At 43.2% G+C, this 18,858-nt stretch overlaps 1 protein-coding gene across 1 annotated transcript in view; it reads right to left on the bottom strand.

Moving 5' to 3' along the window:
- The window catches only part of CEBPZ (CCAAT enhancer binding protein zeta), a 194,236-nt gene that overhangs the window by 76,299 nt on the left and 99,079 nt on the right, over window positions 1-18,858 (bottom strand). The window contains exon 10 of the mRNA XM_030198102.1: window positions 2,902-3,002. Within this exon, the coding sequence (XP_030053962.1) occupies window positions 2,902-3,002 (101 nt within the window). The remainder of the gene's footprint in view (window positions 1-2,901; window positions 3,003-18,858) is intronic.

Here is an 18,858-nt window from a genome sequence, read left to right on the forward strand (position 1 = left end):
CCACTGCCATCCAACATTAACCCATTCTCTCTCTCTACCCCAATCATCTAGCATTTCTTCCCTCTTTCTCCCCTCACCAGCCAGCATCACCACTCTCTCTCTTTCCCCCCACCATCTAGTATTGGCTCATCTTGTCCCTCTCATACACCAACACCATTCAGCATTGCCCTGTCTCTGTCTTCCTGCTTTGCCCTCCAACAACAGTAGCATCATAGATGATGGCAGATCCAGCATCACTACTGCCCCCTCTTCCCACCACCAAAACAAAATCATTCCACACTGCCCAATCTGTCTCTTTCCCGCACCCCACTCATCTAGTATTACCTTCTCCCTCATATACTGCATTGTCCCAACTTTCCCCCCATACTGTGCATTGCCCGTTTCTTCCCCCTACCATATTCTGCATTGCTGCTTCTTCTTTCCTTTCCCCCATGCCCTGCATTGCTCCATCTCTTCCCCCCATGCCCTGCATTGCTCCATCTCTTCCCCCCATAGTCTGTACCCCTCCATCTCTCCCCATCCCCATATTCTGCATTGACACGTCTCTTCTTCCCTCATATCTGCACTGTCCCATATTCTACATTACCTCTCCTCCCACCCCACATATCCTGCTTTGTCCTATCTGTCTCCCTTTCCTCTCCCCCCACTGGCTTACTCACTTATTCAGTCTCTGCTCTTGCGCCGGGCCCACTGGCGCTGCCAGACCCAGAAACAGGAAGTTATATCAGAGCTTGATGTAACTCCTGTTTCTGGGTGTAGCACAGCCAGCAGCAGCAAGCACAGGAAAAAGTCCCCATACTTGCCTCCTGCTTGCTGCTGATGCCACAGTTGCCATGCAGACCTGGCACAGGAGCAGGAGACCAAGTGAGTGAGCCAGTTGGAGGGGGAGAGGAAAGGGGGACAGACGGAGCAAAGTAGGATGATTGCTGGTGGGGAAGAGAGACAGAGGGATGGTACCATTAATCACACTATAATTTTTATTCCAGGTTAAAAATGTAATGTGTTAATCGCTTTATTAATGTATTAAATGTGCAACTCTACTCAACATACATTTAAGATCTGAAATTTTTTGTTGGAGAATAGGGTATAGCTGCTACCATAGTTGGAAAAGTTTCTGGAGGAAAAGTCCATAAACCTTTACTGTTTAAATTCATGGTTCTGTAATTTTGCCATTCATATTGATTCTGTCATTTTCTTCCTCCAGAAAAAGTCTTCATTCAAATGGTCAGTTAAAGCTAAATTCCCCATCTGCTGATGGCATTAGATACGAACATGTCCATTCTCTAACGATCCCTTACCAATCTGCAAAGGTTTGTAATGTTTTGACAACAGAAATTAGGCTGGAAACAAACAGTGAAATATATGCTTAAAAACTTTTCTATTTAAGCAGCATTTAAATGATTACATTTTAAACTCTAAATAGTTAAATATTCTTCTGGCTATGACGGTCCCAGTTTCTAAATTGAGCTGGATTATCTTATTGTGATCCTCATTGAACAGGAAAATGTGGAATTATAAATGGAGCAATAATGCAATATGGTAGACATTGGGAATTCCCTGAAAGTAAGCAGCATGGAATCTATCTATGTTTTGGGATCCTGCTAGGTACTTGTGATCTGGATTGGTCGCTACTGGAAACTAGGCTTGATAGACCTTTTGTCTGACCCGGTATGGCAGTCCTTATGAAGCGGCTGGTTGTTTAAAGGTAGATTTCTTCTCATTTGCAGGCAAAATTGTAACAGAAGAGAAAAAATGCCCCATCATACCCAGGGTCTGTGATATCACACAGCAGCTGCTGTTCTTTGAAAAACGAAAGGTAATACTATATTATGCCCTACACAAAATATAAATATTATACATTTACTGAAATGGAAACAATGAAAACAATGCAGAAAAAAAACAGCAGGACAACACTTCTACATATGATATAATCTAATAGTGAAACACCCCTTCAAGCAGTTGTTTGATAATTTGAACGAGCAGTGAATCATTTATCTATTATCATCACAAATAAGTTACTACACCAGGGTATCTCAACCTTATAAAGCTTGAGACATTCCTACATTTTTCAACATGTTAGGTGGTATAGCAATCCAAACATGGGAGAGGACTCAAATAATCAAAAGAAAAGCTAAGGAAGCACTGCAAAGCCCCACTAGAGACAAGAAGGACTCAAAAGACGTAGCTCAGGAGGGGGGAAGAGGAGGAGGTACTGTGTGCAGTGTGTATGTTCATAAAACAGGACCCAGCAATCTATGCCCTATATGCTGTCTGTCAACCACAGCCCTCCAGGGCTCATACTTTAATCTAGGAAAGAGAGAGGCATGTGTGACTACACATGCTCACACTGAAAGGCTTGCAACATTTAAGAGTGACTGTTGGCATCACTTATTGCCACTAATCTGGACCTGAGCATCAGGCATGGTGACTTTTTCCCTGGCATACCTCATCAGGTGTGAATGTACACCAGTGTACATAATGGCTGAGGAATACTTTATTACACAACTTTCCTTGCCTAGTAGTGACATCTGGTGGCAGGAAGAGAGCACTAGCTAGGAAACCTTACATTTTACAACAAGCCAGACCAATTTCTCCTTTATCTGGCCTCTCTTCAACCTTCTAATATGACTGCTATAGGTTAAGCTCATACTAGAAATCTGAAAGTATTTCTTTTTGAACTGTGGAGGAAGTAAATCTACTCAGGGATAACTAAATGCCTTAAAAGCAAGTAATATGTGAAAATCATGGAACATTAATCCATGTTTTATATAAGAATAATTTTCTAGTCTGAATACAACAGAAAGTAACAGAATAAAATGCTGAACAGGATATTTGTGAAAAATATTTTTGTATCATTCCAGCCTCATCTCCTGCACTATACTTGAAAGCAAAATGTTATACCTAGCAGTTTCTCAAACTCGTCGTCATCAACATCTTCCACACTCTCTTCATCTTCATGACGCTTCTTTTTCTGTTTACTTTTATCAAGCTTTTTATAAAATCTGCAGTATTAAAACAATAAATACAGAGGATTAGAGGGCAGTCCTGTGAATGTCTAGAACAGTGCTTCTCAAACTTTTATCTCATATGATCCCATTTTAACAACTGAAAAGTTGCATGATCCCAGATAATGATGAAATTGAAATATCAGACTTCCTCTCTGCCTCTCCTTCCTTGCACATTTCTTCCCCCTGAATCCCATTCATCCAAAGCAGAAAGGCAATGAAAGCAGTGACAGCAGTCATCGTGTGCTCACTGATCTCACTATTCTGTATGGCTTTCCATTTTAACAGGAAGCCTACTCAGGAGAATCCAGGACCCATGCTAACTACCACTATGGGGCACAAGTCACAAGGGAAAGTCAGAGAGAAGGGAGTGGTCCTGTTTCTGCGACCCCATCCACTGATAATGTCACCCCATTTGGGGTCTTGACTCAACGTTTAAGAAGTATTGGCCTAGAAACAGACGATCATAGACCACATTATAGTGCTGTGTTCATACGAGAGGTTATGATTTAAACAGTAATATTCAAGTGTCAGGAAATGTGGAAATATAATGGTGTGACATTAGATGAAGACACAGAAACTCCCCCAATACTTCCTGACACCGGCTAGTTTCTAAAAATAATTGAAACTTATGTCTGCTTCAGCACATACTATTTAGCAACTGGGACATATATGCAAATAAGCTTGGTAGCAAAACAGTGTTCATAGTTACTCATTTTCATTTCTGTAACCTATCTAGATATTATTCTGATAGGTGGTATATAAAAAAAAAAAAAGTTACAACCCTGAAACCTTGTTCAGCTTTGAGCTGCACTGCATCATTTTGCATTGCATTATCTCTCAACTTAAATAAAATTTTACAAGCACAAAACCATTTATTAAAAATAGCTATTTGTAAAATTAAATTTTGTACTCTAAGGGGCCCTTTTATTAAATCCCATTAGATTTTAAAGTTACTGTAGCAATTTAATGTGCAGTAGCTGCAAATCTAACCTGACAACTATTCGGTGTGGGCCGAGCATGTCCCTACACTGTTCCCATGTTAATGGGTGCGGTTAGTGCCTATTTAGGAGGAGCTAAATGGACACGCTTTAACTGCAGAAGTGACAGTGCACCATGTGCTACCTGCAATATGCCTTTCACACCCATTCTCCATCAAGTTGACACCCCAACATAAAATGCACTTAACGTGGTTTAGTGCATGGGAATGGTAGAAATTTGTAAAATCTGCTACTGCACGTGTGTGCTAGCTGTTATTGCGTGCTAAACAGTACATGAACAGTTTAATGTACTTTAGTAAAAGGGCCCCAAAAGGGCCTTTTGACGGTCCACTTTAAATTTGTAAAAAGCTTTTAATAAAATTTCATAGCACTATACTGCATTTATGTATGTGTGCCAACAAGAGGGAGCATACTTATATGTCTGCCATATGTAGCATTCACAGGGGATTTACATGTGATAAAACTTCAACTATCAGAAACTGTTCTCATATACTGGACCTTTCCTTTGGAACACATTACCTGATGAAATTCGCAATGCCTCTTCTTATCCGGGTTTTTGTAAATGTTTGAAAACATGTTTTGGGGTTTTTTTTTTTAGCAATGCTTTGTTTAAGTAGGATATGGAACTCATTATTCGATGAGATTAATGATGCTTCTTTTTGGGTTATTGTTGTTTTTGAATATATACTGTGATTTTGCATTATTTAAGGTTTAATAGTTGATTGTAAACCACCTTTACACTTCAGTAACAGGCAGTGTATAAAAATCAATAAATCAAATCAAATCTGTCTTAGAACAGGTATGAATCTATGTCGGCATTTGTGTGGCATTGGGGTTGGATCTTGGGAGTCTATTTTATAAAAACTACATAGGTGTCTATGTTGTCTTTATAATATATGCTTAAAATAGGTGTTTTTTGGATTTCTTACATAGATGCCCTGTTATAATAGGAGAAATCAGATAAATTAAGACTAAATACAAATGTCCTAATTCCCTTTGAAGCTCCCTGTAATAGAAGGAGCAACTTTCAGTGGTGGCAGTCATCATAGTAATTTAAATACCAACTGCGACATTCAAATTAATGCCTGTATTCAGTGCTGCTAAATAAACATATAATGCAGTTAGAACTGCTGTCTTCACTATCCATTTATTTTAGGCCTACTGTTCAGGATGCCTAAACCAAACAGCTTATCAGTGTAATGGCTGAATGTCACCCTCACACTTCCTCTTCACTATATAGATAGCTCTGGGGTGGTCAGAAATATTTTTATCACAGCACTATCACAATAATGTTTTAAAATATGTGGAGTTATATGTTTACCAGCTGCTGGTAAACATTTAATTCCATGTGAAAACTGATCCATGAATGCCTATTGTTCAGCCAATAAAATTTAAGTCATCAAACTCACCCACAAATGCGTAGTAGAGACTTCCCTCTCTGTCCCGCCCTCGCGTCAAGACGTGATGACGTCAGAGGGCGGAACAGAGAGGGAAACGGACGCTGCCGCCTGGAGATGAAGCAACATCGCTGGCGCACCAACCTCCACCCCCCCGTCCCTTTCGCCGCTCCCGCCCCCCTCCGTATCGGGCCCCCTGCTCTGAAATGATAGTGCCTTAAGAATGGGTATAACAAGATCAAATTTAGATATACAGTGGTGGAAATAAGTATTTGATCCCTTGCTGATTTTGTAAGTTTGCCCACTGACAAAGACATGAGCAGCCCATAATTGAAGGGTAGGTTATTGGTAACAGTGAGAGATAGCACATCACAAATTAAATCCGGAAAATCACATTGTGGAAAGTATATGAATTTATTTGCATTCTGCAGAGGGAAATAAGTATTTAATCCCTCTGGCAAACAAGACCTAATACTTGGTGGCAAAACCCTTGTTGGCAAGCACAGCGGTCAGACGTCTTCTGTAGTTGATGATGAGGTTTGCACACATGTCAGGAGGAATTTTGGTCCACTCCTCTTTGCAGATCATCTCTAAATCATTAAGAGTTCTGGGCTGTCGCTTGGCAACTCGCAGCTTCAGCTCCCTCCATAAGTTTTCAATGGGATTAAGGTCTGGTGACTGGCTAGGCCACTCCATGACCCTAATGTGCTTCTTCCTGAGCCACTCCTTTGTTGCCTTGGCTGTATGTTTTGGGTCATTGTCGTGCTGGAAGACCCAGCCACGACCCATTTTTAAGGCCCTGGCGGAGGGAAGGAGGTTGTCACTCAGAATTGTACGGTACATGGCCCCATCCATTCTCCCATTGATGCGGTGAAGTAGTCCTGTGCCCTTAGCAGAGAAACACCCCCAAAACATAACATTTCCACCTCCATGCTTGACAGTGGGGACGGTGTTCTTTGGGTCATAGGCAGCATTTCTCTTCCTCCAAACACGGCGAGTTGAGTTCATGCCAAAGAGCTCAATTTTTGTCTCATCTGACCACAGCACCTTCTCCCAATCACTCTCGGCATCATCCAGGTGTTCACTGGCAAACTTCAGACGGGCCGTCACATGTGCCTTCCGGAGCAGGGGGACCTTGCGGGCACTGCAGGATTGCAATCCGTTATGTCGTAATGTGTTACCAATGGTTTTCGTGGTGACAGTGGTCCCAGCTGCCTTGAGATCATTGACAAGTTCCCCCCTTGTAGTTGTAGGCTGATTTCTAACCTTCCTCATGATCAAGGATACCCCACGAGGTGAGATTTTGCGTGGAGCCCCAGATCTTTGTCGATTGACAGTCATTTTGTACTTCTTCCATTTTCTTACTATGGCACCAACAGTTGTCTCCTTCTCGCCCAGCGTCTTACTGATGGTTTTGTAGCCCATTCCAGCCTTGTGCAGGTGTATGATCTTGTCCCTGACATCCTTAGACAGCTCCTTGCTCTTGGCCATTTTGTAGAGGTTAGAGTCTGACTGATTCACTGAGTCTGTGGACAGGTGTCTTTCATACAGGTGACCATTGCCGACAGCTGTCTGTCATGCAGGTAACGAGTTGATTTGGAGCATCTACCTGGTCTGTAGGGGCCAGATCTCTTACTGGTTGGTGGGGGATCAAATACTTATTTCCCTCTGCAGAATGCAAATAAATTCATATACTTTCCACAATGTGATTTTCCGGATTTAATTTGTGATGTGCTATCTCTCACTGTTACCAATAACCTACCCTTCAATTATGGGCTGCTCATGTCTTTGTCAGTGGGCAAACTTACAAAATCAGCAAGGGATCAAATACTTATTTCCACCACTGTATGTGAAATTAGTTTGACTGCAGTATTCTGGACCAACTGCAGATGACATATCAATATAACAAAAAGATCACTATGGAGTGAGTTACAATACTGCAATAAGGAGAAATAAGATCTTACCTGCTAATTTTTGTTCCTTTAGTCACTTCAGACCATTCTCAATGAGTGGGCAATATGCCCTCCTACCAGCAGATGGGGAGACTGAGAACTACTAAAGGCCTGCATATATTACTCCCTGTGCAATCCTGCCCCCCTTCAGTATTTCTATTGACAAAGCGAAGATGAAGGTAAGCGAATGACAACAACCCCCCCCCCCCCCGCCCGCTACAACAGTTCATAGGGAAAACTACAACCAGTACACAAATGGACTGGCTAGCCTGTCTGAAATTTAGCCTGGGACCAGGCAACAGAACGGCAGGAACTGCAGGGCATCTTGCACCAGTGCAGCAAGCCCGCTTCTACCTCCTTTGTCTCCACGTCTGTGCGAGGCATTTTTTTATTTTTTGTCACATCAGCCATGCAGAGAGATCCCCCTAATGTCCAGAGCCTACCCTGGGGAAACCCCAGCCAGATCCCCACGAATAGAATGACACCCAGAATCGGGAGGGTTTGGGAATGATCTGGAGAGACAAAAGAAAAAAACAATGAGCAGATAAGATCTTTCTCCTTCTTCAGCATCTGCTCCAGACCATTCCCAAAGAGTGGGGAGTAGTACCTAACAATGGCGAGAAACAGACAAACTCAGCTCAGAGCCAACACTACAGCCCCAAAGTCTGCCTCCCGACGAGTGTGCACATCCAATTTGTAATGCTTCACAAAATAATGTGGGGATGACTACGTGGCTGCCCTGCAAATATCCGAAATCAGAACAAAGGAACCCGCCCATGATGTGGACTGAGCTAGAATAGAATGTGCCATCAACAGCGCTGGAGCCCGCTTACCATTCAGCAAGTATACAGAAAAAAATGGCGTTCTTGATCCAGTAAGCAAGTGTGGCTTTAGAAGAGACCTCACCTTGCTGCTGTCCCGCAAACAAAACAAATAGATGATCCAATCTATGAAACTCCTCAGTGCAGCGTAGATAACAGCAGAGGGCCCTCCTTAAATCCAACTGATAGAGAGCCCAAATCTTCCTTGCAAAACACCAGCAGGGAAATAAATAGCTTGTTTCAGGTGAAAAAAAGAAATCACTTTCGGAACAAATGAAGGTACCGGGCGGAGAACCACACGGTCCTCGAAAAAGAGCAGAAAGGGCGCTCTACAGGACAGGGCCTGCAACTCAGACATCCGATGGGCAGTTTTAATAGCCACCAAGGCAGCCACCTTCAGAGACAGATCTTTCAGAGTAGCCAAGGACAAAGGCTCAAAGGGCGCCCTCACCAAGGCCGCCAAAACAGGAGCCAAATCCCACAGTGGCACCATGTCCCGATGCGGAGGACACAAGTGCTTCATCTCCTGAAGGAACTGTGCTGCATCCATATGAAGAACTACCAAATGACCCTGCACTGGCCACCAGGCCGCCAAGTGCACTAAAAGCAAAGAAAGGGATAAACCCTTCTCCAAGCCACCCTACAAAAAATCAAGATGACCAGGATGGAGGAGTGAAGGGGAATCATCAGCACACCAGCTCTCAAAACACGCTAGATGTGACCATTCGCCATGGAGGTAGATTGTTTCTGAGAACTCAACAAGGTGGAATTACCCCCACTGAGTAACCTCTCCAAGAAGTGCCGCCCGTTCAAGATCCATGCCGTAAACGAGACATGAGCTATGTTGGGCATGATCACTGGGCCCTGCAGGAGGAGGAATGATGGACTGGAAGGCAGAATTCAAGAGGGACCACTCCTCTGGGTCCAGCAGGTTCCAACTGAGATAGTTGGCCTCCAATTTGGACATGCCCACGACATGGGCCACTGAGAGGCGCCACAAGTGGCACTCGGCCCAGGAAATAAACCATGCTACCTCCAGAGCTAGAGAATGACTCTTTGTACCTCCCTGACGATTGATGTAAGTCACCGCCATTGCATTGTCCGAGAGGACCCGCACGGCCTTGTGCAAAAGAAGAGGTTGATAGGTAGCCAGGCCAGACGAATGGTCCTGGTCTCCAACTGGTTGATGGATCACTGGGCCTCCTCGGCCAACCACAAACCCCGCACCATCTTCCCCTGACAATGGACCCCCCCAGCTGGAGAGTCTGGCATCAGTGGTGACAAGGGTCCACTCCTGGGGCTCCGTTCTATTCTGGCTGACAACTGATCCTCATCCAGCCACCAGAGCAAGGAGTCCTGCATCTGCTGCCTCAGCGGCACCTGGGCATAGAGGTCATACCACAGCAGAGACCAGAGGGACAAGAGAGCTAGATGCAGCGACTGCATGTGTGCACAGGCCCATAGCACCACCTTGAAAGTGGCTGCCATGAAGCCCAAGCCCGCAGAACATCCCACATCATTTTGCGAGGCTGTAGAGACACTCAGCAAGCACACTTGAGCTTGAACCTTGAAGATATGCTGCGTGGGAAGAAACACTTTGCCCTCCAGAATATCAAAATGAGCCCCCAGGTACTCCAGCGACTGGACTGGCACACAACTGCTCTTGGCCAAATTAACCACTCAGCCCAGCTGCTACAGTAGACTAATCATACGAGCGGTGGCCATCTTGCTCTCCTCAAAAGACTTGGCCTGAATAAGCCAGTTGTCTAAGTATGGATGAACCAGTACCCCCTCCCTTTGCAGATGGGCCACCACCACGATCATGACTTTGGAGGTGGTGTGCGGAGCTGTTGCCAGATCAGAAGGAAGGGCTTGGAACTGATAGTAAAACCCAATAACAGCAAAAGCACAGGAACTTGTGATGGGCCAGATGGATCGGCATGTGGAGGTAAGCCTCTTACAGGTCCAGGAAAGTAAGGAACTTTCCCTTGCAGATGGCCATGATGACTGATCACAGACTCTCCATGCAGAACAGCGAAACACGGAGAGTAGAGAATGACACGGGGAACCACAGTAACCGTGGGGATGGGAACAGAGCTCGCGGGGTGGGGATGGGGACAGAGCACACAAGGACGGGGACAAACTTTGTCCCCATGTCATTTTCTAGTTGGAAGTGTAGAGGGTGGTGGTGGGAAGGAAGGTTATTATAGCTGCTCATTGTTATTATTGTTTTCTATTTGTAATTTATACACAACCGTTGCACAGCATGCTGTTCCTTTCTATACTTTAACTAGTAAAAAAAAGCCCGTTTCTGAGACCAATGAAACGGGCGCTAGCAAGGTTTTCCTCGGAGTGTGTATGTTTGAGAGAGTGTGTGTGAGAGAAAGAGACAGAGTGAATGTGCGAGTGTGTGTGTGACATAGAGTGAGGCTGTCTGTGTGAGAATGAGAGTGTGTGTGTGAGAAAGAATGAGAGTGTGCAGCAGGGGCCACCTCTCCGTCTCCCGCCCTCCTTCCCCCTGTCATCCCTCCCCCCCCTTCCTTCCCCTCCCCCCTTTCCCCTCCCCTCCCGGGTCGTGGCCCCCCTTCCTCCGCCTTTCAGGGTCGTGGCCCTCCCTCCCTCGTTCAGGGTCCCTCCCTCCCAGTGCCACGTTCAGGCTGGCTCCCTCCCTCCCACCCTCCGACGTTCAGGCAGGCTGGCTGGCTGGCTCCCTCCCACCCTCCGACGTTCAGGCTACCTGACTGCCTGTCTGCCTCCCTCCCTCCCACGTTCAGACTGCTTTCCTCCCTCGCTTCCTCCCAAGTGTCAGTGCTCTGCCCTCAGCGTCATCGCGTTGTGACGTGAGGGCGGGGTGATGGTAGTCCTCCCTTCTTTCTTGCAGGTCGTTCGCTTAGTTTCGCGATGCGTCTGACGTTATGTTTCATCGCGTAGGAACGGGCAGGGCAATAGTAGTCCTCCCTTCTTTCTTGCAGGTTCTTCACATAGGTTCACGTTGCGTTTGACGTCACGTTTCTTCGCGTAGGATCGGGTGGGTGATGCGATTCGTTGAGTGTCTGTGCTCCACCCTCGTCATCACGTTGTGACGCGAGGCGGGGCGGGGCAGACACTCATGGAGGATGTTGAATAAAAGCATAAAAATGTTGAATAAAAGCATAAAAGAATAGAAGTGGAAAGCTTCAAAGAACATGCAGAGCAAGCTGTTTCAACACTAAATCTCCTGAGACATGAGGCCCACATCAGCCAAAGGCAGGCTCCAGAAAGTCTGTGGGATAATGGGAACCAGATGCAGCATATGTTCTGCTGTAGGATTTATGGTATGGTACAGCCTGCAAGCACGTGATATCAGGAGAAGATTATAAGGAGAGTGGAACAAAGAAATAAGTAAGCATTTTGAATTTTTCTTTGTCTGTATATAGCATTTTTGATTTGCTTTAAGCACTCTGATTTCTCTCTCTGTATATAGCATTCTGATTTCTTTGCTGTACATTGCTTTGTTTTAATCATTCATTCTGACTTGTATATTGCTTATCAAGAAATGCTTCCTGAATATGATTGGTATTCAGTTCATAAACTACTTTTTATATTAAATATGAAATTCGTCTAGCCTTTTCTTCAAAGTGGCGAGCCAGCCAGGAGTAGATTTATGCCGCACACGGAAAAGAGAAGGCGAGACGAATGACAAATTAAGTGTTTGTTGTTAATGAAGTTTTTTACAGGATTGAAAGCAAAGCAAGCGTTGTTTAAACCTGATTTCTGTGCACCACGTAAGTGGACGTGATCAACCTACTGACGTGGACATACAGGTGACGACTCCTGGGCTTGCTAAAAAGAGAAATAAGAAGACGCGTGAGTAAGCTTACACTGTGGCCTTATTACTGGTATATTTGTTTAGTTTTGTAGTTTTCTGTTTTGTATATTTTCTTGGTTTAGGTGCAGTAGTATATTTTTGTAGATTGTGGCTCTATAGGAGAAATTGTAATAGTCAGAATAAAATGGAAGGGAAAGGGGCAGATAAGAAAGACCAGCCCCCTGTATTTTCTTTGTATTTAGATTTAGATAGTTCAAAAAAATGCTCCCCTTTGCAGCATGTCATAGAATTATTCCCATTAGAAAAAAAACAGATTGAAAAAATACATGAGAAATGGATCAAATATGATGCAAAAGATTCTGTTTTGAGCTGGTCTCAGTATGGATCGTTTGATCGTCCAAAATTATTATCTCTCCTGACATATATACAAGAGAATAAGAAAAAGAAGAAAAGTTTAGAGACATCTTACAATTTGGAATTTATTTTCTGTAGCAGCAGATCTTTTTCATGCAGATGTAGAAAAAAAAAGCAGCCTTTGGTTCAGCCTGAAGGTTGAGGAATGTCATCTGTTTTTGATTTCTCGAGTGTCTGGCTTGGCTACAGGTTAGAAAGGTCAGGAAGAACTGAAATTTTCTTTGTTCCTTTTAAAAGATTGTTTTAGATTAGATTTAAATAAGTTCTTTGTCTTATAGGGAATTCTGATCTCTGTTTATTTTAAAATATGTGTTATTCTGTTTCTAGTTCTCTATGTGGAATGTCTTTGCAATTTAACTTTGTTTGACTCTTTTTTAAGTGAGATTCCTGCAGTGTTAAGAGATCATCTGGTTTGAATTAGTCACAGTCCTAGCTAGTTTTGTGTGTAGGGCTAATAGGTGAAAGACGTGATTTAAAATCTCTAATAACCTCTGAACAATATGATTTGTCAACATAATTTGAGGCTGAGGGACGGCTACGGGTTATTCCCGAGACCTCAACAAAAACCAAAGGTAATCCTGTTCAAATTGACACCAAGGCCAATATTTAAGAGAAAACATGTAGCTGCAGAGCTTGTGAGAATGGATAAAATCAAATGTGGGGAGTTACTAAAAACCTGTTGGAAGTTAAACATCTCCCCTTCCCCCGTGACAAGGGAGGACCTACATCACTTGAGGATGTACAGAATTTGACAAAAGCAGGAACTCAATTGACTATTGGGGATTTTAAAGCTTTATGTGCAGCATCAGGTATCAGTATTTCTCAAAGTTGGGCAGCTATGATTAATCAAAATAATGAAGTAAATACACCAGTAGCTTTTTTGTCAGGCTCTTTTAATCATGTGGAAAAGGGAATGAAAGAAATACCAAAGTTATTGATAGCTATTGTGGCAGCAGTAGGTAAATGGAGAGCACAAATGCCTTTTGTTCCTATTGTAATACATACCAACCACACGATTAAAACACTGTTGAGCCCTAGCCAAACAGCATTGACAGCCACTAGATTTGGAAAATATCAAGCAGTACTTTTAGGACAAGATATAAGAATAATACCATTAACTAAAGAACAGAGAAATAAGATAGATCTGCTTTTTCCTGTCGATCAAGAGGGTGAGATTGATACTATAGAAATCCCTACATTTCACTGTCTTACTTTTGAACCCTTATCTGATGGATTAATATGGTTTACAGATGGAGCTTGTGAAAGGACTGTTGCAGGTTTTGCCTGCGTGCAGGTAGATGAGAATCTAAGAAAGATAATGCAAGTACAATATAAAACCCCTCCTGACCAGACTGCACAGCATGCTGAACTTTTAGCCGTTATTACGGCCTTACAACACACTGATATGACTCAAAATGTCACTATATATACTGATAGTGGTTACGTTGCAAGTTCACTACAGTATCATATATTAAAATGGCAACGTAGGGGGATGATAACCAGTGCAGGTAAAAATCTACAACATTACACATATTGGAAATTGCTGTTTGAAATTTTGGCAAAAAGGGAACGTGAAGGTAGAAAAACTGCAGTTGTGTGGACCCCGGCCCACACTGAAAGGCCAACCTTTGAGGCACTAGGTAATGCAATGGCTGATGCAGCAGCAACGGAGGTGGTTAAGCAAAGTAAAAAGATTTTGTATAATACTAGACAGACACAGGAAGGGCCACTTACGAATGTAGATAAGATTGAAATGTGGCAGCCAGAGGGACAGGAAAGTGAAAAATGGTTGAAGAGAGGATGTATGAAATTGGGAAGTGAATGGTTTAATGCAGAAGAAGGATTACCTTATATGCCAATGAGCCAGGCGATTAAGGTATTGATTGGGAGGCATGCAACCATGCATTGGAACAGAGAAACAATGAGGCAACAATTTGAGCAAAGATTTTGGACTTTAAAAATTGATAACCTGATTCAACAGGTTGTGCAAAATTGCATGGTATGCAATATTAACATACCTAAACGAGGTCCTAAAATATCACCTGGGACACTTCCAATACCAGAAGGCCCAGCAAAAGAATGGTATATTGATTTTACCGATATGATTGTTCCAGTGCAGGGAAAAAGATATTTGTTAGTTTGGGTGGATGCTTTCTCAAGGTGGATAGAAGCATTTCCATGTAAAAGGGAGACAGCACATGAGGTGGTACAATGCCTGATAACTCATATTATGCCAAGCCATGGGTGTCCGTCTAGAATAATTTCTGATAACGGGACACATTTTAATAACAGTGTTTTGAAAGAAATGGAAACGATTATGGGTTTAACACACAGGAAAGTATCAGTGTATCGCCCCACCTCCAATGGTTTGGTGGAGCGCTACAATGGCATTTTAAAAACAAAATTGAGAGTCTTACTAAAATCTCTCAATAAAGAAATGGTGGGAAAATTATATACATGGCTTGATGTATTGCCATTAGCATTAATGACAATAAGGGCCCAACCTAATGGGCGTACAAAATTGTCCCCATTCCAAATTCAGACAGGACGTCATTTCTTCCCGATGCAGACAGCAAGTACTGATAATACAACTCAGTACTGGCAAAAGCTACAACCGATGTTGAACCTGACAAGTGATATGATCCGAACAAATGTAGCATCACAGGCAGGGACTACTAATGATGTTTGTGCTTTTAAAGTAGGTGATCTAGTACTAAGAAAGAACTTTACACATAAAACATGGAAGGATCCTGTGTATGTAGGGCCTTTTGCTATCACGGCCCTTACTCAGACCGCTGCCCGTCTGGAAGGTCATACTTCTTGGATACATTTATCAGATATTCGACGAACTAATAATATTGAAATGGACAAAGAATAAACAAACATCATGTCCCTAAACATGATGGTATTGGGATATTGTTGTTTGTTAATGGACAATGAACACATATGAGAATAGACTTGTTACAGTGGCCAAGATGTTGAATTTGACTGATTGTATCATATGTGCCCACTGACTGACATCATCCTTGTCCTTGCCAGCTATGATATATGGGACTACAATGATAAAATTGAGTGGGCACCATGACTGTGATCCCAATAATACCTGTGTAAGGGATGATGAAAACCTTCATTGGACAAATGAGACTATTTATATTGCTTATGGACAAGTGCCCACAGACATCATGTTGGTGTCTGATTAATAGTATGACAACTGAACACATTCCCCCGATAAAGTGCACTTACACGCAGAATGTTGTAACAACTGATTCAATGAATGTTATGCTTTTAATTTGTGTAATTTTTAATGCCACATCAGCTAATGAAAAGTAAGAATGAATGACAGTGTATTCCCCTATGATGAAGCTCACTGTCCTATAAATTATATACCTCAAGAAATATAAAATTTTGTACCCTAGTACAACTGAATCTGTTTAATGCAACATGTATTAGCATGTTTGCAAAGATGTGCCAGGATGCTTTTAAAATGATAATGGTAACTGAAATCAGGAATGAATAGAACGTTAATATGTCAGCAGAAATATTGAAAGATGTATAAAGATGATGAGAAGGCAGAGCTTGCAGGCACAGCATATCATAAATAACAAGGGGGAGGAGATTTAGAAGGGAGGTAAGGAAACAGACTGGAGCTGAAACAGATGTTTGAGGCCTGAAACAATCAGTCCTCAAAAGGGAGGATGTTGAATAAAAGCATAAAAATGTTGAATAAAAGCATAAAAGAATAGAAGTGGAAAGCTTCAAAGAACATGCAGAGCAAGCTGTTTCAACACTAAATCTCCTGAGACATGAGGCCCACATCAGCCAAAGGCAGGCTCCAGAAAGTCTGTGGGATAATGGGAACCAGATGCAGCATATGTTCTGCTGTAGGATTTATGGTATGGTACAGCCTGCAAGCACGTGATATCAGGAGAAGATTATAAGGAGAGTGGAACAAAGAAATAAGTAAGCATTTTGAATTTTTCTTTGTCTGTATATAGCATTTTTGATTTGCTTTAAGCACTCTGATTTCTCTCTCTGTATATAGCATTCTGATTTCTTTGCTGTACATTGCTTTGTTTTAATCATTCATTCTGACTTGTATATTGCTTATCAAGAAATGCTTCCTGAATATGATTGGTATTCAGTTCATAAACTACTTTTTATATTAAATATGAAATTCGTCTAGCCTTTTCTTCAAGGAACAGTGATATACACAACTACAACTTTAGAATGTTTGGAGAATTGAGGCTTCATTAGAATGTTGGAGGTGAGTTTTATATAGAGAGATGAAAAGATTTAAATATACAATCATAAGTGTTCAAGGCTTCTGTAGATGAGGACAGAGCCCACGGGGATTGGGCAGGGATGGAGACAGAGCCTGCGGGAATGGGGCGGGGATGGAGACAGAGCCCACGGGACGGGGACAAACTTTGTCCCCATGTCATTCTCTAGCGGAGAGTTCTGCTGAGTCCCTTGAGGTCCAAGATGGGACAAGAAGTCCCTTCTTTCTAAGGTACCACAAAATAGATGGAATATCTGCCAAAACCTTTCTTGGCCAGAATAGCATCAAACGTCAGCAACCTGTCCAACGTCTGGTGTACGGCGGCTACCTTCTGCTCTGCAAGGGGACACGACAAACAGGTCAGGAAGAGAAAGAAAGAACTCCAGACATTAGTTGAACTGCAGAATGGTCCGCAGTAATGAGAATTCAGTTTCAGTAAAAATGACGTAGCTGCTCCCCAATGGGGAGATTCGGGCACCCCTTGCGACCTCCCATGCAGCTGCCTCAAAAGGATGGAAAGAACTGGGGTCTGGCCCAAAATGATCACATTGCGGCCTGGGAAAACAACTCTTCCGAGACCGTCTGAGGTCCTGGAAACAGCCCCGGTACGCTCCCTGAAAAGCTGTTTGAGAGTGCACCTCCAGCAGCCGAGGAGCTTTGAACTCCCCCAAATATTTCACCAACTTGTCCAAGTATTCACCAAAAAGCCATCTCCTCATGGGTGCAACATGTGCGCAGTCAAAAAAGAGAGCTCCTGGCAGCAAAAAAATGCGGACCACCAAGGGGTCCTCCTCCAAAAGAATCTCCGAGTCCTCCGGAGACTCAGCCAAGCATTTTTTTTTGATCCACCTCCTCTAGGGGAAAAACTCTGCTGACATCCAGACACAGGCGCTTAACCCCTGAGGGCCCCAGAAAATCCAGGGACTGGCCCCTGTTTGCTCCAGGGACCCCAATGGATCAGAGGTCCTGGGACCAGAGACCCCAGGAACCAGCAACTCTTGTTTTAAACAAAAGCTTGGTGGAGGAGTAGAACAAACTCCATTGAAAACGGGGCAAACGCTGCCCCAATATACCAGTGCTGTAACACAGGAGCAGCCTCCGAAAAGAGAGCCGTTAATGGCAGTTCCAACGATTTTCCTGCTAAAAAAAGTGGCGCACAACACCTCTGGAGGTTAGAGCTCTTCAGCTTGTAAAAGAGACGGATGAGGAGAGATATGATTGAGGTCTACAAAACCCTGAGTGGTGTAGAATGAGATGAAGTAAATCAATTTTGTACTCGTTCCAAAAGTACAAAGACTAAGGGACACTTATGGAAGTTACATGGAAATACTTTTAAATCAAATAGGAGAAAATATTTTTTCACTCAATGAACAGTTAAGCTCTGGACCTCTTTGCTGGAGGATGTGGTAACAGCAGTTAGCACTTCTGGGTTTAAAAAAAAAGTTTGGACAAGTTTCTGGAGGAAAAGTCCATAGTCTGCTATCATAGTAACATAGTAGATGACGGCAGAAAAAGACCTGCATGGTCCATCCAGTCTGCCCAACAAGATAAACTCATATGTGTATACCTTAACTTGATTTGTACTTGCCTTTTTCAGGGCACAGACCGTACAAGTCTGCCCAGCAGTATTTCCCGCCTCCCAACCACCAGTCCCGCCTCCCATCACCGGCTCTGGCACGGACCGTATAAGTCTGCCCTCCACTATCCTCGCCTCCCAACCACCAACCTCTCTTCCCCCACCTGCTCCGCCACCCAATTTCGGCTAAGCTTCTGAGGATCCATTCCTGCTGCACAGGATTCCTTTATGCATATCCCACGCATGTTTGAATTCCGTTACCGTTTTCATCTCCACAAGACAGACATGGGGAAGCAACTGCTTGCCCTGGGATTTGTAGCATGGAATGTTGCCATAATTTTAGTTTCTGCCCGGTACTTGTGACCTGGTTTGGCCAATGCTGGAAACAGGATACTAGGCTACATGGACCATTGGTCTGACCCAGTATGGCTACTCTTATGTTATAATCAATTTATTTATTTATTGTTCACTTATATCCCACATTTTCCCACTCATGCAGGCACAATGTGGCTTACAAACATTAAATAAAATACAGAATAGGAAAACTTAGAAGAATATACAAGGAGTATGCAGGGGGAGAAGCATCTAACAGGGCGAACTAGCAG

This window comes from Microcaecilia unicolor, chromosome 3 (assembly GCF_901765095.1).
Source record: "Microcaecilia unicolor chromosome 3, aMicUni1.1, whole genome shotgun sequence".
NCBI lineage: Eukaryota > Metazoa > Chordata > Amphibia > Gymnophiona > Siphonopidae > Microcaecilia > Microcaecilia unicolor.